The sequence below is a fragment of the Podarcis tiliguerta genome (genome assembly GCF_965153285.1).
Source record: "Podarcis tiliguerta genome assembly, chromosome: 3".
NCBI classification, from domain to species: domain Eukaryota; kingdom Metazoa; phylum Chordata; class Lepidosauria; order Squamata; family Lacertidae; genus Podarcis; species Podarcis tiliguerta.
In genome coordinates this window covers 109,419,438-109,442,244 of record NC_139536.1, presented here as the reverse complement: position 1 = coordinate 109,442,244, position 22,807 = coordinate 109,419,438, and the positions used below count along the sequence as shown (strand labels likewise).

Below are 22,807 nucleotides of genomic sequence, written 5' to 3'. Positions count from 1 at the left end.
TACAGTAGTGCCTTAACCTCCCCCCCCCCCAAATCTACCCTCCCTTTCTCCCCACTGCCGTTTCAAATATGTGGTTGCCCCCACAGCAGTAATGTCTTCATCCTGGGCTGCTTATACGTGATGTCCTATCATAGTCATCCTACAATAAGTAACCTTCAGTATACCCACTGACAGCACACAAACAGCTTTGCCCTGGCACAGTAAGGGTGCTGGGGAAGCCTTGTGAGGGTGGCTATGGTTTAACAGACATTTACTACAGCAATAAAACTGCTAGCACATTTGCAAAGCTAAGCAGGGTGCGGCATGGTTTCCAACTGGATGGGGGACCGCGTGTTGAGATGTGTGCATTGCAGGGCATTGGAGCAACTGACCTTCGGGGTCCCTTCCAACTCTACAAATCCATGATTCTATATATGTGAGAGAGCTGCTGGCTGCCCATAGTTTAGTCTCCTTAAAAGTAGCTGCAAGATAACACCATTGAACAAGAATCTGAATACATGTCACTCAGTTTTACTGTGCACCATTCAACTTTATTCATTTTTATTTAACAACTGCCGTTTTACACATGTCCTTCCACTAAACTGGGCTGATGTCAGACACAGAATCTATTTTTTTTTTGCTCTTTTTCACTACCCCATTGTACTTTGAATCAGGATGTTAAAAGCGTAGATATGGTGTCCTTCATTAATGATGGAAGTATGGATTCTCCTAAGGTTAAAATCATACACTGCTGCTCTGTGCGGTTCAGTTGCATTTGCAGTTTTTATGTGGTCAATGCGAACTGCAAAGCACTCTGTATCCAGTGTAAATATTCATCAGGATTATGAAGCAAAATATGGTGTAGTAGTTTTTACTGGAAACGTTAGTGCAGAAAGATAAAGTACTGGCTATTCTGTAACTAATTTTTGCACTCAAAGCAGCTACATTGGAATCATGAGGCCAGTTCAGAAATGGAAGGATCTTCGATACACATGTGGTGGCATCACAAACGGGCAAAAAATTACTGGGAGATGATTTATGAAGAACTTAAGAAAATGTTTAAATTTACATTTCCCAAAAAAACCTGAAGCATTTTTATCGGCTATTATAGGTGAGGAGTTACCAAAGGAAGCTCACAATCTGTTTTTATATGCAACAGCAACTGCAGGAATAGATTACGCAAAAATATTGGAAAGAAGAGGTCATCCCAACAAAAGATCAATGGCTGTACAAGTTGATAGAATTTTCAGAGCTTGCCACTATGACAGCTAAAATAAGAAATTTGGATGAGAGGAAAATAAAGGGTGAGTGGGAATATCTTAGTGAATATTTTAAAAGATGTGACATTAAAACTGCTTTGCAAGTAGGGATGCATTTTTGAACAACAGTTAACAAAAGAAAAGAAAAAGAAGAAAAAATGATAGGAGTAAAGTAGGGAAGAACTAAATGAGTTGCAGCCAAATCCTGAATGCCGGTAAGGGATAAGTTGGGAAGTCTACATGGGAAAATGTGAGACAAAAACACTGTATGAAGTATAAAATGGAAATGGAAAAGTGTATAAACAAATTAAAAAAAAGGAATCAACAGGCCAGGACACAGACCTGTGTACAGTTCAGTGTTTGGCACTTTATTCGACAGACTGCCAGTTCAGCTTCAGTCAGTTAAAATATTGACATCTATTGCACTGAAGCTGCAGCATCTGTAGCTGCCGCAGCTTCAGCAGCTGCAACAGCTTCAGCGACATAATTTGAATAGCAGGTTGGCGAGCAGGCACTAAAAAGATAAGGAAGCCTAAGCCCATAGACATTCCTAAAAATGCGAGGGAACTGAAGGCCTTTTCCATACAAGGGTCCCGTGCAGCAATCGCAGGCTTTAAAGCTAAAATGTGGAGAGAGAGAGAGAAATGTTAAGTGTTCTTTACATTTAACGTACTGAGAAAAATATGTACAGCAGGGCTGGCCAATGTGGGGCTTACAACCCTAGCACCTCTAGCCAGCATGGCAAATTACCAAGGATGATGGGAGTTGTAGTCCAAAATATCTGGCCAGCACCATGTTGTCTACCTATAGAGCAGAGCTTGCGCTTGAAACCCATTAGAAATATTCTACTTTTATTAATAAGTAGCATTTAGATGGTGCCTGTGGTCTTGAACATTCAGAAACACTGAGTCGCGCCCGACATTGCGGGGGCTGACGCCACGCATGTGATGTGCATGCACGTGATGTCAAACATGTTGCACGTGGCACGCATGATGACTGTGGCTTTGGGAGAGGCCAGCCAGGGATGCCCGCTAAGCCCCACTGGTCCACGTGGAGTCTTCTGAATGCACTGCCCAGGGTGACATTCTGCCAGGTCTCCTCTGCCCTCTCAAGATTTGGTGGACTGAGCCCCGTCCCGGCAGACATTGTGGGGGGCTGTAGAGGCCTCATCCCCATGGAGTTGGCGCACCTGTTCAAGACATTGCATGTACCTTACCCCCACTTATCTTTATACAGGGGATGCCAACCTTTTTTGGACCAGTGGGTGCTATTCCAGCACAGGGCTGTGAGAACCCCTAAGGAAACCTTTTTGGTCACATAGTTATCGCAGGGGTTGGGGACTGACTGCTATTGCATCGAAAGTTTCCCTTAAAGCCTGTGGTTGTGATGGAGGTCCCCGCCTTACTTACTTGAGCAATATCTCGTGAATGTCCCTCGGGATCTTGCGATACACTCTCCAAAGGTTGTGTTGGGCAAAACAAAAGGCGGCCATGTCAGTGAGTCGTTGTGGCTCAAGGCGGCAGATTTCATCCCAGAAGTAGACGTGCAAGAAGTTGTTTTCCACCTTAAGGCAGCTCAGCTTGAGCTTCAGCAGCCCGCAAGGCAAGACGTACAGTAGATTCCCTTCTACGTTCAGATATGCTAGGTTTCTAAAGGATCACAGACCAAAAGACACCCCACAGGTCACTTACATATGTCTCATCAACTTTAGAAGAAGAGGAAGAGTTTGGATTTGATATCCCACTTTATCACTACCCGAAGGAGTCTCAAAGTGGCTAGCATTCTCCTTTCCCTTCCTCCCCCACAACAAACACTCTGTGAGGTGAGTGGGGCTGAGAGACTTCAGAGAAGTGTGACTGGCCCAAGGTCACCCAGCAGCTGCATGTGGAGGAGCGGAGACGTGAACCTGGTTCCCCAGATTACGAGTCTATCGCTCTTAACCACTACACCACACTACACCAAGCAGTTGGCATCCCCAGCTGGTTCCTCACAACATTCCTCCAGTCCAACCAGTCCCTGACAATGGGTGTGTGAGTGAGGGTAAAACTAGCCTACTGTACGAAGGTAAAAGTCACATTTGTTGCTCTACCCACTTTTGATTCTGGCTCTGCTCACCACAGGAATGTGGTGAACTTTGCCCAGAATGGAATGTGTCCCACTGCAATAAGAGCTGGTACAAGAGTTTGTGCTTTGAAAATCTGATCAGGAAACCCCAGACAGTTGACACTAAAACGGTAGAAATCAGTTGGAGACTGAAATATATACCTGAGTTTTCCAATTTCATTAGGGATGGATTCAAGTTCATTGTAGGAAACATCGAGGCCCTGCAGATTGGGCAATGAAAATAGCCTATAGAAAGAAAGCAAATACACACCTTATCAAAGGCATATGAAACTCGGCACATCACTCACCTATTCAGCTGCTAATACGTGCTGAGTAATTCAGGAGGCCTAAAATTGCCACAGAAAGCCTCACTAAACCAAGAGACTACTTTCTTTGTCCTCCAATTTGTTACTGTTGAAAAGACGGATTGTTTTGCACAAAAAAATGCGATAAAGATTATAGTTCCTAGGAATGGGCAGAGGTTTTTTTTTAAGTCGCGGATAGGTAAATAAAAGCAAAGAGACTGGTGGCATCTCAAATAATTTTGTTATGGTGAAAGCTTTTGTGGACGATAGTCTACTTCAGGCACAAATAGACTGATGCAAGTGGTTACATGTGAAGAAGTGGACTTTAGTGTGGGAGATTTGAGTCAAAATGCGAGTTAGTATGTGAAGAGGTTAAGGACCATAGAGTTTTAAAAATTACTGGAGTAATCTCTGTGATGTCACAGAGTGCCCTAAGTTTGCTGGTGTTTATGAATCACACCGCTGTATTTTTCAGGTGATTTTTGTGCTTTTGTGATACTAAAAGCACTACTACCGTACCCAGCTGGAAGAGTAGTCAGCAAATTGAAGGACATAACCAATAATTTAAGATTCTTCATTCGGCAAATATCTTCTGGGATGAATTTGATGGGGTTGTTTCGGAGCTTTAGCACTTCCAAGTGTTTAAGATAAAATACCTGTGGGATCAAAAAGAAAATTGAATGGGCAAATGCAATAAAATGAAGAAAACTGGGGACAAAGCCAAGGCTGGGTGGTTGATCTTCTAAGTGGAGGGCAAAGGTGTTGACAGACTTGGAGTGTGACTGGGGAACGGACAGCTTAGGAGGAAAGATAAGTAACCTTGGGTTGCATGTCACAAATAAACTCTGGTTCTTTGTGAACGTTCAGTATGCTGGAGCATGTTGAGAAAATTGCAGATGCATAGCTTCTCTCCTGTTGCTGCTGCTGTCAGAAAATGAGCCAAGATGGGACTAGAACCCTCTCAGATAGCTGCCATCTCCCGTCAAACCACCACATAATGCATGGAGCCATGTCTTCCCTGCTACTTGCATAAAAACAAGGCAGGATTTTGTTTGTTTGTTATGTCCCACAGTCACACTTACCTCTGTAGGAAAGAAGTACAAGTAGTTAAATGACAGGTTAAGGTACAGTAAAAAGCCGGCCAAAGGCGAGAGGTCTGGAAGTTGAAATAGAAAAAATGCCTACGGAGAAAACACAGAAAGGGCAGGGGGGACAACCTGCATGAGATTTATATTTTCTATAAATAATCTGCTGTAAGAAAGAACTGCTTTCTTACAGCAGCAACAGGGAACAGGCTAATACATGTCTATTTCCATCCCTGGAAACCGCTCCATGCATTGGGTGAAACAGTTTTGGAGGTATCTGCAGCATATTTGATTCAAAATAATATACACCTATGCTTTAAAAGATATGCTGGAATGCAGCCTGTGGATGTACTATCTACCAGGGATTAGACCTTTCTGATCTGTGGAAACCATGTTCAAACTGACGATGTGATCATGCATATTTGACTACTCATATAGGGCCAACCCTGGCACTGAATGTAAAACGTTGATCTGAAGTGGTTTCAGAGATAAGACAGGCACCCGTAGTCTTGCACACACTACTTCACACAGTCTCTACGATAGGGATGGGGACTGTTTAGCCCTCCAGATGTTGTTGGACTACAGCTCCCTTCTTCCATTGTCTTTTTGGCAGCACTGATGGGATCTGGAGTTTGGCAACATCTGGACGGCACCAGGTCCCTACCCCACGCTCTACAGACTTGGGAGTTCTGTGTGAACAGCACTTTTACTCTGTCTTTCTATAAAGAACAGGGTAAAGAAGTCTAGCAAATCACTCTGTAGCTCTTTGTAGCCTATAAATTTGTGGTTGATTGGGAAGACTTAGACTCAAATCCTCAGTGTACCATAGACCTCCCAATGTGACCTTTGGCTTAACTTCTCTTGGACTGTTATGGTGATAAAATGGAAATCCCACTGGAGGCCCCAGTAAGTGCCTCAGAGAAAAGACTGTCAAAGGCAACACAGTCACACTTTTAGGGAAATTACCTTAAGACTAAGCCCAGTTCTTCTATGCATTAGGCAAGAGAGTACCGCCATGTAAGCTGCTGACATCGATTCAGTCTCTTCCTCTTCTAGATTTAATTTTGGCTCGCTTCCCATACCGGAGATAAGTGAGTCATCATAATCCAGCTCGGGTTCATAATCCAGCTGAGGTTCTAGTTCTGAAATAAATCTCGCTCCTGCATATGTGGTGGGAATGCAAAATGGTTAACCTGGGTGTTTACTTTCAAATATCACTGGACAAAACATGTTTCTGGTTCCTCTTTGGCTCTTCTCTCTTTAGATAACGATGTCAACCCCTCAGTCACGTGCAAAAACATAGCCTTAATGTTACTAGTGGCTGCCAGATTAGTTATTGCCCGTTATTGAAAGTCTCCTTACACTTTAATGTGTGAGACATGGTTCAGCAATGAATGCAATTATTATTTCGGTCACAGACCAGTTCCAGCTCACATACAATATCAAGGAAGTCATAAAACACAACAGGGATACATTTGATGGTTCAGCAATGTCTGAAACACCACTTTGTCAAAACTCTTGACCAGACACAGACATGTGGTCTAAGGAAAGGCTAAATCTCAGAATTCTGATGCAGATTCGCTTACCTTCTTTGAACATATTGACAGGGAAGGATCTTCCCATAACTCTTTAGCTCAGGGGTCAGCAAGGTTTATCTTGCCTGGGCCGGATTGGACCCACGGAGATCCCTTTGTGGGCCGGATCATGCATGCGCCTGCGATTTTTGGCATCTGCACAGATGCGATTTTCAGCGTCTGTGCATGTGCAGACGCGATTTCCAGTGCCGTGGAAGCGAGTTGCCACGTTGCACTGCGCCGGTTTAGTGCAGTGTGCTCAGTTCGGGGGCAGCTCATCGGCCAGTCAAATGACCTCCACGGGCTGCTTCTGGCCCATGGGCCTTAGGTTTGTGATCCCTGCTCTAGCTTCTCAATCTTCATTATGCTTGGAGTATTTAAATATCTGATATTCAGCGAATCAAGATTGTAATTTGGTATACAAATTCAATTGAAAAAAAGAGAATGCAATAAACATTGTGCAGGTTGTTAAGTGAGAAGGACAGTAAAAAGGTAAAGGGACCCCTGACCACTAGGTCCAGTAGTGACCAACTCTGGGGTTGCGGCACTCATCTCGCTTTATTGGCTGAGGGAGCCAGCGTACAGTAATATGGCCAGCATGACTAAGCCGCTTCTAGCAAACCAGAGCAGCGCAGGGAAACGCCATTTACCTTCCCGCCAGAGCGGTACCTATTTATCTACTTGCACTTTGACGTGCTTTTGAACTGCTAGGTTGGCAGGAGCAGGGACCGAGCAACGGGAGCTCACCCTGTCACGGGGATTCGAACTGCCGACCTTGGCAAGTCCTAGGCTCTGTGGTTTAACCCACAGCGCCACCTGCGTCCCACGAGAAGGACAGTAGCATCTCTTTAAAGCAACTGTTCTGGTAGGAGTACGCATCCCATCAGCATCAGGCAGCATAGCCAATTGTCCAGGATGACTAGAATTGCACCCTAACAACATATAGCTGCGGCTGCTTTAAGGTACCAACAAGGACAACAATTAAAATATAAATTGTGAACAATGTAACAGGCATTAGATAGCATAAGAAATAACAAATGCTGTCATTTGCTCCTCCAGCTTTCAGTCATAGCATGTTACAGCCCTATATATAGCACAGATCAAATCATTTTGGGTGATATTCAACACTAGCCCTGCTGAGAGCAGATTCATTGAAGTTAATGGACATGTCTAACCTTCGTCCATTCATTTCAACAGGTCTACTCTGAATAGGACTTAGCTGAACCCAACTCTTCTCCTCTCATAATGGTCTTTGCCACTTCTTCACTTCAAGCTGTTTTTTCCTTAACCCACCCCTGATAACAGACTGATCTCTTAGTAATCCAGCACACAGTTTAGCAATACGTGGGTTGGCCAAAGTTGTGCCTTGTGACTAACTAGCTGACTGGGCTGACTAGCTTCTGTTTATGCTATCAGAAGTGTGGCATTTGGTACTAATCAGCTGCAAAGCAATGTATGTGCTAACACCCCATTCATGAGATGTAGATGTACAGCATTGACTAGGGATGCGGGTGGCGCTGTGGTCTAAACCACTGAGCCTCTTGGGCTTGCCGATCAGAAGGTCGGCGGTTCGAATCCCCGTGATGGGATGAGCTCCCTTTGCTCGGTCCCAGCTCCTGCTACCTAGCAGTTTGAAAGCACGCCTAAAAGTGCAAGTAAATAAACAGGTACTGCTCCGGCAGGAAGGTAAAACGGCATTTCCGTGCGCTGCTCTGGTTTCGGTGCTCCGTTGTGCCAGAAGCGGCTTAGTCATGCTGGCCCCATGACCCGGAAAAACTGCCTGCGGACAAACGCCGGCTCCCTTGGCCTGTAAAGTGAGATGAGCGCTACAACCCCAGAGTCGTCTGCGACTGGACTTAACTGTCAGGGGTCCTTTACCTTTACCTTTTTACAGCACCTTTTTACCACTTTCCCCTTGCCTGCTCTACATATGAAACTCCCTCAGGATTTATAGCAGATCTTCCACTCCAACAAGTAGCGCACAGCAGCACAAGGCAAGGGGAAAGTGGCCATGTGAGAGACTGAATTAGAGATGCACAAATTCTGGGCATTTTGAAGCCATTGTTCTCATCCTGCGTTTCCCCTCAGGGAAAAACATGTGGAAATTTGGAAAGGAACTGAAATACAGTGGTGCCTCGCAAGACGAAAAGAATCCGTTCTGCGAGTCTCTTCATCTAGCAGTTTTTTCGTCTTGCGAAGCAAGCCCATTAGCGGATTAGCGCTATTAGCGGTTTAGCGGCTATTAGCGGCTATTAAAGGCTTAAGGGATTAGCGGATTAGCTGCTAAAAGGCTATTAGCAGCTTAGTGCCTTAGAAAAAGGGGGTGGGAAGCGAAAAAAAATCGCAGGAACTCGCAAGACATTTTCGTCTTGCGAAGCAATCCCATAGGAAATTCGTTTTGCGAAGCACCTCCAAAACGGAAAACTCTTTCGTCTAGCGGGTTTTCCGTCTTGCGAGGCATTCGTCTTGCGGGGCACCACTGTATATGGAAAACTTACTTTCTTACCAAACCTCATTATTTTACTGCTTTAGCAACATAAAGCTTATGATTTATTTCATTAATACAATTGTGTATGCTATGTTTAATGAAATAAATATGCAGAACGTAAGCCGACAAGTATGGTTGTGGATACCCGTGCTTAGTAGAAAAAAGTATTGTGTTTTTACAGAGGGCTTGTGATTGAAAGGTTAAGGTAAAGGTAACGGGACCCCTGACAATTAGGTCCAGTCGTGGCCGACTCTGGGGTTGTGGTGCTCATCTCGCTTTATTGGCCAAGGGAGCCGGCGTACAGCTTCCGAGTCATGTGGTCAGCATGACTAAGCCGCTTCTGGTGAACCAGAGCAGCACACAGAAACACCAATTACCTTCCCACCAGAGTGGTACCTATTTATCTACTTGCACTTTGACGTGCTTTCAAACTGCTAGGTTGGCAGGAGCTGGGACCGAACAACAGGAGCTCACCCTGTCGCGGGGATTCGAACCGCCAACCTTCTGATCGGCAAGTCCTAGGCTCTGTGGTTTAACCCACAGCGCCACCCACATCCCTTGATGGAAAGTTTACTTCCCTGCTAATTGGATTGCCAAGAATATTCACCCCCAAATTAAAGATTTACATCTCACTTTACATAAGAATGCAAGGACACACAGCATATATTTGAAAGCAGCTTATTTGCTAGATGGCATATAATTCTGTCTTGTTTGCAGCAGCAGCTGCAACCTTTAGTAAAATGCTTGTAGATTCTGAACTAGTGAATTGTCATGATGTTTAAAATTTGATTAAGACAGCTCACTGATCCATAGCTGTCCCTTTCCCCCCTGGAAATTCCCTTATTCCAGCGCCGTTTCCCGCTGCTTCCCGCTGCTATCCCGGATTGTTAGATATCCCATAGACTGTCCCCGGGGCAGGTGAGGCTGCTGATCCCTTATTTTCAAATCTGAAAGTTGACAGCTATGCACTGATCACGTCTATCATCAACTGTTTCCAGTAAAGCTTGTTTATTACCTTATTTTATATTGGTGTGTGTGCTGCATCAAGGCTTTTAGATGAATAAGAGGAACGGTTCTTTTTAAAGGACACACATACATACACACGAGTATATAAAAATGGTTTCTACCTGCATAAGTCACTCTTTTCTTTTTTCTCGGTTTTACCTCCTCAATAATCAATTCTTTTTCCTCTGCAGGGAGAGACAGTCTTTCTTCCAGTCTTTCCCCCAGTCTTTCTCCCAGTCTCTCCGCCAGTCTCTCCTCCAGTAACCTTTCTGAAAAACATTGTGAGTCAAATTAGAATGGATTCTGTTTATATGGAGATAAATATCTTCCGATCTTCCCTTGCAAAACATCAGTGTCTCTTGGGATGTGTGTGTTGGTTGTTGTTTAGGCTTTTAAAACACTTGGGGGGTGGACTTCAGTGTTGCATTATTACAAATTTTCTGTCTGGTTCCCACATGGAATTATCCCCCCTACCACATGCTGTTCTGGGGTCTATCTTTAGGAAGCTTGGGGGGGGGGGGGCAAACTCCATTATAACACAGATGGAAGCCCTTGTCCAAGGTTTCTGCTAATGGGAGTTCCTAAGCTGAATCCCATATCGTCCAACATTCCTCCAATGAAAATAGGGACATCCTATTCCATTATTATTATTATTATTATTATTATGCCACCCATTAAACATTAAAAAACATCCCTATACAGGGATGCCTTCAGATGTCTTCTAAAGGTTGTATAGTTAATTATAATTATAATTATGATTATGATTATGATTATGATTATAATTATAATTTATTTATACCCCGCCCATCTGGCGGGGTTTCCCCAGCCACTCTGGGTGGTTTCCAATAGAATATTAAAAACACAATAAAACATCAGACATTAAAAACCCTTAATATCTTGGGGGGGGGGGGTCACATATCTCCATACACTTCAACAGTTCACCATTGAAAATAGGTACATTGTTATAAGAAAAAACTGCTCCTTTATCCCTCTTTATCCAAGAGCCTATATAGTGCCCTTATGTAGGTTTTCTATTGGTAAAGGTAAAAGTAAAGGGACCATTGACCATTAGGTCCAGTCGTGGCCGACTCTGGGGTTGCGGCGCTCATCTCGCTTTATTGGCCGAGGGAGCTTCCGGATCATGTGGCCAGCATGACTAAGCCACGTCTGGTGAACCAGAGCAGCGCACGGAAACACCGTTTACCTTCCCGCCGGAGCGGTACCTATTTATCTACTTGCACTTTGACGTGCTTTCAAACTGCTAGGTTGGCAGGAGTAGGGACTGAGCAACGGGATCTCACCCTGCCGCGGGGATTTGAACTGCCGACCCTCTGATCGGCAAGTCCTAGGCTCTGTGTTTTAACCCACAGCGCCACCCGCGTCCCTTAAACCATGTATGTACATTTATTTTATATATATAAAACCATAGAATTCCTATAACAGACATCTTATGGAACAGCAGGACATTCTGGGATCAAATCAGAAACTGGCATATCTTCTGTAAATCCGGGACTGTCCCTGGAAAATAAGGACACTTGGAAGGTCTGAAATCCTGCTCTTTGTGTACCAAACTGAATGTATGTACCCTTCTATATTCTGCTACAGGGCAGGTTAATTTAAATCATCAGGAAAGAAGATTGAGGACTCAGCTATAAGTGCATTTTAAGTGCATTATACAAATGTGACACTAGATGGCGCTGGTGAGCGCGTGTTGTTTTTTAAAGCATTTTCAAAGCATTTTTTATATCTGTGTAGATCCAGCCTAATATTATATTGACTGTTTGTAGAGAATCCTCAGAGCACTAATACTTTTACTTCAGTGGAACAGTTGCTACAAGAGCTCAGAAACCCTTCTCATCAGAGCTTATCTATTATTATTGGTATTATTATTAATTAGATTTATGTACTGCCTATCATCATAAGAGCTCAGGGCGGTTCACAGAATAAAATACAGAATAAAGGTAAGGTAACCCTGCCTCTAGGGTTGCACGCTCATCTCACTCAAGAGGCCGGGAGCCGGAGCTATCCGAAGACACTTCCGGGTCACGTGGCCAGCGTGACAAAGCTGCATCTGGCGAGCCAGCACCAGCGCAGCACATGGAAACGCCGTTTACCTTCCCGCTATAAAGCGGTCCCTATTTATCTACTTGCACTTAGAGGTGCTTTTGAACTGCTAGGTTGGCAGGAGCTGGGACTGAATGACGGGAGCTCACCCCGCCGCGGGGATTCGAACCGCCGACCTTACGATCAGCAAGTCCTAGGCACTGAGGTTTTACCCACAGCGCCACCCGCGTCCCTAAAATACAGGATAAAAAGAAGTAAATAAGTAAATCAAACCAGCAAAACAATAACCCCCCTCCCTTCATCCTGATTCCGACCCCTACTTTCCTTACACCCTTCTGTTCCACCAAACTCTTGATACAGACTTGCTACTATGTCTCCCCGCCCTTGTCTCTAATTTTTTTGTTCCTTTCCTATTTGCTATAAGTGTGAGGGCCCCCCACTCTTTGTTTTGATGCTGCCTTAAAAGGGCAGCACCCTCTTATCTCTACCCCCTTCAACAGCTCATTTTCCAAGCAGGACAGAAAGCGTTCTGACAATTCATCTTCTCGTCTTTGCTCTCTGGCTGCTCTCAGTTTTCCTCTTTCTCATTCCCCATCAAGCAGATTTATGGGTCCCATGGAGATAGGAGAAGGTGGGGAAGTTCCACTGTGCCACTAAAAGTCCTGGCATGCCTTCGGCTCAGCATTTCTGCTTTATCTCTGCACATTTTGAGGAGAGGCATGACCTCCGACATGGCCTGGTTTATTGCTGGTGGAGTTTCTTCCACGGATTTACAGAGGTGTGAAACTATCTCTGCTTCCTTTTCACAACTGATTTACATCACTGATCCTAAAATCAAGTTTTCCCCCTGGCACGTTACACCATTCTTTTACGAAAGCGCATGCTATAGTCGCTAAAAATGTTGATTTACAATTAAACAGACCTCATACAACCTATGATTACTTAAAAATGTTCGCTTTTACCATTCCAGAAAGTCCCATTTTGAACCTAATGGGATTTACGGTACTTTCCAGACTCCTTAGGGCTGCACTGTAAGAAATCTCCAAGTAGGAGATCTCTTACACACCTAATTGATTAGAGTTTTCATTACTACAACAAGCTTGTATCATTCTTTACCATGCTGAAAAACAGCAGAGTTTTGTGCTAAAATGCAGTCTGAATTGTATGTGGGAAAGATCTAAAAATGAAGACTAAGTGGGAGATTTGAAGACCCTGAAAGTCCTGATCAAATCCAATGTAAGCGTGAAAATGTGCAGAGTTTTCCTTTTCACTTTTTTAAAAAAATATCAATTCTGACATTCTCTTAGAGTAAAATTCAGTGTTGCCACTCAAATTTTCAGCTATGCATTGGAGAACAGAAACAGACCTTTGGGGATGGCATTAATTGAAAACAGGAGAGAAAGAATATGCAGAAATGTGAGTGTGTAAAACAAGCCAGAATTCATAAAACTGTAGCATACAGTACTGTACCTAATTCCATTTGTCTCTCAGATTTTCTTGGTGGTTCAGGAAAAGGCAGATCTGCATTTGTGAGAAGTATAGTATGGAGTTCTCTTGGGCCTCTTCTTTCCCTAGCAAACAGCTCATTCGTGAGTACTTCATAGTTAAGGCGGGAAATAATTGGCCTTGTAGTTTCAACGTCCAAGCATTTTACATGAAGAGTGGCGACTATAGCCAGACCTTTCAATATAAAATCTCTTCGTAAAAGCAGCCGGTAATCTCCTAGAAATGGCATTTGCATCCTTAAGGGTACACGGCGTTTTTGCAATGGGAAGCTAGGAGGACCACTAGGGTGTGAAGGAATAATAAACGTTCTCTCAATATTCGCTGGAACTTGGATTTCAGAACCAAAGTCTGGAAAACTCAAACAAATTGCTTGGCTCTTCTCAGGCAAATGAAGCTGGCCATAATCAGTGCCATGTTTTCCTTTGAATTTTGTACCTTCCTCATGAGCACCTGTAATGAAACAGGACAGTTGTACACAAAAAGAAAAATCAGGCTATTTAAAGTGCAAACTAATGTTTCCTAAATAGAATTAACTCAGCCTTGGGTGTGGAGAGGGAATTTTGCTTCCTTATTTAAAAAAAGACAGTAATTTGCAATGCCTTTTGAAGAAGTGAAAAGCAGGGCTGGCCCGAGACATTTTGCTGCCTGAGGCAAACCAGAAAATGGCACTCTCTGGGAAATTGCAGTTTGTTAAGAGTGCTGTGTTAAAGCATAGATAGGTAATATCAGGCTCAGGGCCCAAATGCAACTGTCTAGGCCTCTGTTGGGGCTCAAGCCACTCTCTTCAGTCCTGCTTTTATATCCTCCAACATCTGGCTGATCCAAATTGGGACACTTAATTTTTTCGGTCCCAAGCTGTCACAGGAGCCGGCAAGCTTGGACCAGAGCATGAGACCAGAAAACAAACATTGTCATTTTTGTCCAGTGCTGTGGTGCAAGACCAGAAAATAAGCACTTTTGGGTTCAGTGCTCTGGCACGAGCCCGCCAACTTGCACCAGAGTGCTGAACCCAAAAATGGGACATTCTAGGATTCAGTCAGAAGCAGGGATGGCTTCTGTAATTCCGGGATGTCCCACTTAAATAGGGCCAGTTGAGCAGTATGTGCTTTGTGCCTTCCTTGAGTGTTTTTGGAGAGAAGGCACTATAGCGGTGGGAGAACTCTCTTCTCAGACATCCCTCCCTCCATACCAAGAAATGAGCTGCACTGATCACAGTGGACTCATTCTTGGCATAGATGCCCAGAAGAGCACTGCCCAAGTTTCAAGTTGTAAACCAGTGAATAAAAGTTAAAGGGACCCCTGACCATTAGGTCCAGTCGTGGCCGAACCTGGGGTTGCAGCACTCATCTTGCTTTATTGGCCGAGGGAGCCGGCGTACAGCTTCCGGGTCATGTGGCCAGCATGACTAAGCCGCTTCTGGCGAACCAGAGCAGCGCACGGAAATACCGTTTACCTTCCCGCCAGAGCGGTACCTATTTATCTACTTGCACTTTGACGTGCTTTCGAACTGCTAGGTTGGCAGGAGCAGGGGATTCGAACTGCCAACCTTCTGATCGGCAAGTCCTAGGCTCTGTGGTTTAACCCACAGTGCCACCCGCGTCCCTCAAACCATTGACTAGACCATGGTTAATCAATGGTATGCCCAATCCTAGGTTACCCATTGTGCCACATTACCTTTACGGCCCTTTCTGCTTGGTCCAGCCCGTTCAGTCTTCCTCTTTGGGGACAAAGGTCTCCGAAGCAACTTAGGTTCAGACATGGACCTGGATTTATAATCCTGTTGTAGAACTGCGTGAGAAACGTGAGTGTACTTTGTTCTTAAAAATGAGAATGCAGAGACGCAGAAGCTTAGCTTTCTTCAAACATTCTGTACTCAGTACTGCTCCAGATTTTCTTCCTTATAGGACACATGTCCACAACTTTCAACCTAGCACCAAATTATTATTTTTAAAAAACAACCTTAGCATCAACTATCTGCTATGTGGACACTCTTTGATGCAGCTGCATCCACATCCCTGCAGCACTTACACAGAAAAATTGGGGTGAAACTTTAGATTGGTTTTAAATAATTGATTTTCCATCCCTCTCTCTGTGTGTGAGAGAATGTAAAATCATCAAACACTAGAGTTGGAAGGGATCCTGCCCACAGCCGCCCCTGGGTGTACTCGAACCTCCTGGAGAAGAGTGACTAGTGGGGTGCCACAGGGTTCTGTCTTGGGCCCGGTCTTATTCAACATCTTTATCAACGACTTGGATGATGGACTCAAGGGCATCCTGATCAAATTTGCAGATGACACCAAACTGGGAGGGGTGGCTAACACCCCAGAGGACAGGATCACACTTCAAAACGACCTTGACAGATTAGAGAACTGGGCCAAAACAAACAAGATGAATTTTAACAGGGAGAAATGTAAAGTATTGCACTTGGGCAAAAAAAATGAGAGGCACAAATACAAGATGGGTGACACCTGGCTTGAGAGCAGTACATGTGAAAAGGATCTAGGAGTCTTGGTTGACCACAAACTTGACATGAGCCAACAGTGTGACGCGGCAGCTAAAAAAGCCAATGCAATGCTGGGCTGCATCAATAGGAGTATAGCATCTAGATCAAGGGAAGTTATAGTGCCACTGTATTCTGCTCTGGTCAGACCTCACCTGGAGTACTGTGTCCAGTTCTGGGCACCACAGTTCAAGAAGGACACTGACAAACTGGAAGGTGTCCAGAGGAGGGCAACCAAAATGGTCAAAGGCCTGGAAACGGTGCCTTATGAGGAACGGCTAAGGGAGCTGGGCATGTTTAGCCTGGAGAAGAGGAGGTTAAGGGGTGATATGATAGCCATGTTCAAATATATAAAAGGATGTCACATAAAGGAGGGAGAAAGGTTGTTTTCTGCTGCTCCAGAGAAGCGGACACGGAGCAATGGATCCAAACTACAAGAAAGAAGATTCCACCTAAACATTAGGAAGAACTTCCTGACAGTAAGAGCTGTTCGACAGTGGAATTTGCTGCCAAGGAGTGTGGTGGAGTCTCCTTCTTTGGAGGTCTTTAAGCAGAGGTTTGACAACCATATGTCAGGAGTGCTCTGATGGTGTTTCCTGCTTGGCAGGGGGTTGGACTCGATGACCCTTGTGGTCTCTTCCAACTCTATGATTCTATGATTCTATGATTCTAATTAATAACTTGTTAATGACCTCTCGGCCGCCATTTTTGTTTTTCCTACCATGGCCAAGACATAGATGTTTTGCTGGACTCACTGGACCTGTCAGAGACAACACCTGAGGAAGGTCGCTTGGCATCCTTGGAGACGAGTCCTAACAAACAAGGTGGGAGCCACCTTCTGATTGGCTAGAGAATGACCATTCCATTCTACAAAGAACTACAAGGGGAGGAATCAGTACGATTGATGGAGGAACCATCCTATGCTGAGGAATCGTTTGCCACTACATGTAAGAGATGGCACAGCTCTGGTTCATTAGCAGTCAAGAGATTTGATGGGGCCACTGGCACAAATTCGGACAACCTGTGGTACAGAGAAGGCAAGTTACAGAGAATGTGCATGTGTACCGACACACCCCAGGGGTTGGGTAAGCGAAGCGAACAGCCAGTACAATTTGTAGGAGCGACAAACTGTGGCAGAGGGAAGCATGTTTCTCACAAGAGGTCACAGCCTGCCATAGTAAACACAACTACCACTGGCCTTTAAGAAAATAAATGAATTGCCAGCTGGTGTAGAAAACTGAACTTACAGTCAGGAAAACTGAATGTTTTGGCAGGTTTGTCCAACCCTACTGGTGAAGGTAGGGATGCGGGTGGCGCTGTAGGTTAAACCACAGAGCCTAGGACTTGCCGATCAGAAGGTTGGCGGTTCGAATCCCCGCGGTGGGGTGAGCTCCCGTTGCTCGGTCCCTGCTCCTGCCAACCTAGCAGTTTGGAAGCACATCTAAGTGCAAGTAGATAAATAGGTACCGCTCCAGCAGGAAGGTAAACGGCATTTCCGTGTGCTGCTCTGGTTCGCCAGAAGCGGCTTAGTCATGCTGGCCACATGACCCGGAAGCTGTATGCCGGCTCCCTCGCCCAATAAAGCGAGATGAGCGCCGCAACCCTAGAGTCGTCCGCGACTGGACCTAGTGGTCAGGGGTCCCTTTACTGGTGAAGGTGCAGCAGAGCTCGATTCTTCCTTTGTGTCTGCTATAGAAATGCCGTGGTTTACTGCAGATGGGACAGAATTCTCTATCCCTCCTCTATCAACCATTCCCCTGCTCCCAGGGTAGTAGTTTTTGTGGGTTCATCTACAAGGCTGGATGATGACATAGTTTTAAATATCACTTCTGAAAAACTTTAGTCTGGTTCCCTTCTCATGAGTTTATTCTTTAAGTATTTAAAGAAACTTGCATTTATTCCAACAAATTTGCCGGACTGAAAGCTCATTGAACACTTCTTTCCAGAGGGACGGCAGCCAACACAATAGCAGCTACAGTGAACCTTCGGCTCCAAAGTTCCCTTACTCATATGCCTTAACCCTACATAACATTTGAACAAGGCTAATTGAATTTATTTATACCCAGCCTCTCCCACACCCTGAGATCTATCTTCCTTCTTCATTTCAGTCTGGGAATGAATCATGCATGACAGGGGAGGGAGAGAGAGAGAGAGTGTGTGTAAATAAATACACAGCCAAGTTTAGTAGTACAAATATTATGTTTCATATGCAGTAAGGGGACTCAGGACAGTAGAGGGTGTGTATGAGCCAGATACTCAAACTACATGTTACTTTAAATGCATTTTAAAGCCCCTTTTTCCAAAACTGTCACAGTGGTCCTAATCCAAACACACAACTTTCCCTGCTGAAAATTAACACACACACATGGGCGTAGCCAGGGGGCAGCCCCAATAAATAAAAATCAATAAAATGCATAGCTAACTGAGATTCTGCCCCCCAAAAAATGTCTGCACGCCCCCCAGCAAAAATCCTGGCTACACACAGACACAGTTTGCTGTTACAGTGGTACCTCGGGTTACATACGTTTCAGGTTACATACGCTTCAGGTTACAGACTCCGCTAACCCAGAAATAGTGCTTCAGGTTAAGAACTTTTCTTCAGGATGAGAACAGAAATTGTGCTCTGGCGGCACAGCAGCAGCAGGAGGCCCCATTAGCTAATGTGGTGCTTCAGGTTAAGAACAGTTTTAGGTTAAGTACGGACCTCCGGAACGAATTAAGTATTTAACCCGAGGTACCACTGTATTAGAGGGACGCGGGTGGCGCTGTGGGTTAAAGCCTCAGTGCCTAGGGCTTGCCGATTGAAAGGTCGGCGGTTCGAATCCCCGCGGCGGGGTGCGCTCCCGCTGTTTGGTCCCAGCGCCTGCCAACCTAGCAGTTCGAAAGCACCCCTGGGTGCAAGTAGATAAATAGGGACCGCTTACTAGCGGGAAGGTAAACGGCGTTTCCGTGTGTGGCTCTGGCGAGCCAGAGCAGCGATGTCACGCTGGCCACGTGACCCGGAAGTGTCTTCGGACAGCGCTGGCCCTTGGCCTCTTTGAGTGAGATGGGCGCACAACCCTAGAGTCTGTCAAGACTGGCCCGTATGGGCAGGGGTACCTTTACCTTTACCTTTTTACCACTGTATTAGCATCTTTCGGAGCAAATAACTGACTAGCATGATTTTCAGCTGGAGACCAGCCTGGTGCAAAAAGGTTAAACCCCTCTTCTGCCCTGCTTGATTTCACTGCATTTTGGGCAGGGTGTGGTGCGAGGCTGCTTTTAGTTGTGCAAAATCCTGAGCACAGAACTGAAAGACGTATTTATAGTAAATGGGTGGCTTGGTCCTCCCTCCTGCTGCTTATTCCATTAATCTGATCTATCAAGGCCAGGAGCATCTGATCTTAGGATAGACATCAGCATAGGAATGCAGGTTGTAAACCCAACCCATCAGCAAGCACAACCCTTGCGCCAGATATGTGCAGTTTTGTTAATTCTGGCACAAGCACAAAGTTTGCTGCTGCAGTCATTTTTAGGTTTATTAGTGGTTAGGTCTTAAAGAGGTGCTCTTCTCAGCTCCATCGTGTATAACAAACAAGCATGGCCTCGATTCTACACGCGACTTTCCTTTTTCCTTGTTCAAATCTGTGAAAGAGCAACCAGGTCACATTAACTGACAGCACACCCTCCAACATCCTCAGGTGAAAATAGGGATATTTCTCACTCCCCTGCAACTGACCCTTCTCAAACCCCCATTTTTGTCTTTTAGGTTACGGTGGCTACAATGCCTATATATTTACTTACTTGGGAGAAAGTTCAGTTGAACTCCATTAGACTTCTGAGTAGACACGTATAGGATTGTACTGCTGGTGTATTTGGGTAGAAAATACCGTACTTTTCCGCGTATAAGACTAGGGTTTTTTCTTTAAAAATTAGCTTTAAAATTTGTCCTCGTCTTACACATGGGTAGTGCAGAGGGGGATTGGGTGACTGGTTGCAGGCGCAAGATTTTCAGCAGCAATAATGCAGGTGATTGGTGGCTGTGTGAAAGGCTGTTTGCGATAGGCTGGCTCTGTGGCAATAGCGTGGTCGATTGACGGCTGAAGGTGAGCGATTTTTGACAATCCCCCCCCCAAAAAAGCCTCAAAAATTGTGGGCAACCCACTCCAAAAAAAAAAAAAGGTCAACACTCAACAACTCTTGGCCATCTCCCCCCATTTTCTTAAATCGGAGTCCCCAAAAATAGGAGGTGTCTTATACATGGGGGCGTCTTATAGACGGAAAACTACAATTATTTATTTTGACCTAATAATTGAAAGTGATGAATGCTTGGCACAACCCTAAGTTCACATAGGCTCCAAGCATGATTTTTTTTGTCCATAGAAAACAGCTGAGTTGGTAGCCTAAAACAATATAAATTCTTTATTGTCAGACTACAGTCTCCATTCAAGCTTAAAAATAGACTTTTCTGTTTTTATATAAAATACCTGCTTTACTTTGGGTCTTATGACCTTTATCAAGGACGAAGAAAAGATGTAGAAACATAAGAAATCTTATAAACATTGCATGTCACTACAATATTTTTTTTTTGCATATCACAGATATGACAATCCTCCGAACAAACACTGAGCTTGTTAACTATATCCCAGCATTGTAAAACAACCTGCTACTGTTCAGCCATGCAGTAAAACACTTAAGAGGAAGAACGAATTCCGTTAGATGCTATCCCAAAAAACTATGAGGGCCTATCATTTAAATACAGTACTACAAAATGATATTCTTTATTCACTTTCCTGTTCTTCACAGTCGGTATCTCAGCTCCACTTCCCAAAGTACATGAACCCATTCAAAACCTACCAAAAATATCTGTAACAATTTTTTTTAAATGGTTTCTGCACCGCAAACAAAATATAAATAAATAGGTTCAATTAACACTTGAGAAAGTACAAATAAGACTCTTGCAGCACATGAAAGAGCAACGGCAGAATCCTAACCATATCTAGTTAGAAAAGTAAGTCCCATTGAATTAGGTGGGGCTTACTCACAGGTAAGTAGGGTTAGGACTGCAGCTTAATAGATTTCTCACAGCAGTGCATTAGCTTTTGTGGACTAGAGGCCATCAGATGCATAAAGTATGTTCTTAGTTGGCAGAATTATACATGCATATGTATCTGTGTACACACAGAGAGCGATACAGAACAAATGTAAAGAGTGATGCTAAGAGGCATTGCAAAGAAAGAGATGCAGCCTGTAACATTTGAGAAACTTAGCATGTTCCATTCAGGGTTTAGCTAAACTAGTGGTTGGGGGCTGAAGACAGCCCATAGCAAAGTAAAAATTACATTCAAAACATATCTCAATTGTACTGAGAATACACAGCTAATAACAAACCCTCCAAGTGTCCCTATTTTCCAGGGACAGTCCCGGATTTACAGAAACTGTTTTGGTTTCTGATTTGATCCCAGAATGTCCTGCTTTGCCTTAGGATGTCCCTATTTTCATCGGAGAAATGTTGGTGGGTATGGAGTTACCTGACCCCCCAAACCATCTGAAGACAGCCCTGTATAGGGAAGTTTTTAAATGTTTCTTTTTAAATGTTTTTATATATGTTGGAATCCGCCCAGAGTGGCTGGGGCAACCTAGTGAAATGGGAGGGTATATATAGTAAAATGATGATGAATGATGGAATAGGACACTGCTATTTTTATTAGAGAAATGTTGGCGGGTATGTAAGAATTATTATAGAAAGGTTAAACTAGAAGATCAGGGCTAGGTTTCCTTACTCCCTCTTATACTCAATAGCAATCCATGTATATTAGCATCCTGGCAAAGCTCAGCTTCCAGGACACAGCAAGAGAGACAGTCACTTAGCTGTTGGTACCTGGAAAATGTGTTGCACTGATTTCTTTTCTCAGACCATAACAGCAGCCAGACCTATTTGTCGGATTATCCCTGGAATTGCTCTCGTGACGCCTCCCACTCCCAATTTATGGGCTTCCTCTGCCTAATTTAATCTTAGCTCTTGGTTTGATCCTGCATATATTTTCTATTACTGTCTTAGTCCATGAAAGAATTGAGAAAAATTCATCCAGCTACCTTGGATAAAGGATTGTTATCAGCATTTTTACTGGTTATTCTACCTAGTTTTTTGATCATGCCTTATACTGCTCTGCTTACTTTTAGCAGAAGAACGGGATAACAATTAACTGACTATTAGTATGCCTCAATCTAGGGATGCGGGTGGCGCTGTGGGTTAAACCACAGAGCCTAGGACTTGCCGATCGGAAGGTTGGGGGTTCGAATCCCTGCTACGGCGTGAGCTCCCTTTGTTCGGTCCCTGCTTCTGCCAACCTAGCAGTTTGAAAGCACGTCAAAGTGCAAGTAGATAAATAAGTACTGCTCCGGCGGGAAGGTAAACGGCGTTTCCGTGAGCTGCTCTGGTTCGCCAGAAGCGGCTTAGTCATGCTGGCCACATGACCCAGAAGCTGTACGCTGGCTCCCTCGGCCAATAAAGCAAGTTGAGCGCTGCAACCCAAGAGTCGGTCACGACTGGACCTAATGGTCAAGCGTCCCTTTACCTTTACCTAACCATAAGCTGCCCTGGAATTCTTGGGGACTGAAGAGCAGGTTGCAAGTATTTATCATCATTAAGGAACCATCCAACACACAGCCTGCAGTGCGAAGCCGGCGCCGCCATGCACCCTCATGCTGTTTTCGGGTGCATGCTGACAGCATAATGCACTCCAGAGCTCTAAAACACCCCTTTGACTTAACTACGCAGAACACGAAGTTCCCAGAGATTCTGCTACTTGTTCTAAAGCGAGTTGAACGGACTGTGCCTCCCACCTCGGGGCTGCCAGCTGGTCTGGAAAAATAAAAACAAGGAAACAAAACCTAGCCTGGCTTGCTCTTCTGCCTTCTTCAGCCAACTGATATGCAGGCCTTGGCAGGTTTTCCCCA

At 44.5% G+C, this 22,807-nt stretch overlaps 1 protein-coding gene and 1 long non-coding RNA gene across 5 annotated transcripts in view; one reads left to right on the top strand and one right to left on the bottom strand.

Moving 5' to 3' along the window:
- Window positions 1-1,585: 1,585 nt before the first annotated feature.
- Window positions 1,586-16,688, bottom strand: LRRC63 (leucine rich repeat containing 63). 2 transcript variants are annotated; one of them, XM_083435356.1, is made up of 10 exons: window positions 16,590-16,688; window positions 15,043-15,156; window positions 13,333-13,818; window positions 9,921-10,067; window positions 5,698-5,891; window positions 4,729-4,827; window positions 4,166-4,302; window positions 3,504-3,587; window positions 2,648-2,887; window positions 1,586-1,857 (listed from the first exon to the last, which is right to left on the bottom strand). In XM_083435356.1, the coding sequence occupies exons 1-10, from the start codon at window positions 16,663-16,665 to the stop codon at window positions 1,656-1,658; spliced, it is 1,779 nt and encodes a 592-aa protein (XP_083291482.1). In that variant the 5' UTR covers window positions 16,666-16,688; the 3' UTR covers window positions 1,586-1,655. The 2 variants fall into 2 exon arrangements, with proteins under 2 accessions (XP_083291482.1, XP_083291483.1); XM_083435357.1 differs by lacking the exon at window positions 15,043-15,156 and having other exon boundaries at window positions 16,590-16,680.
- Window positions 16,689-16,735: 47 nt separating this feature from the next.
- The window catches only part of LOC310675243, a 33,744-nt gene continuing 27,672 nt past the window's right edge, over window positions 16,736-22,807 (top strand). Inside the window, exon 1 of one of the 3 annotated variants that reach the window (XR_014509985.1) lies at window positions 16,736-16,953. This is a non-coding gene — a long non-coding RNA (uncharacterized lncRNA). The remainder of the gene's footprint in view (window positions 16,954-22,807) is intronic. The other 2 variants (XR_014509986.1, XR_014509987.1) reach the window with 2 other exon arrangements.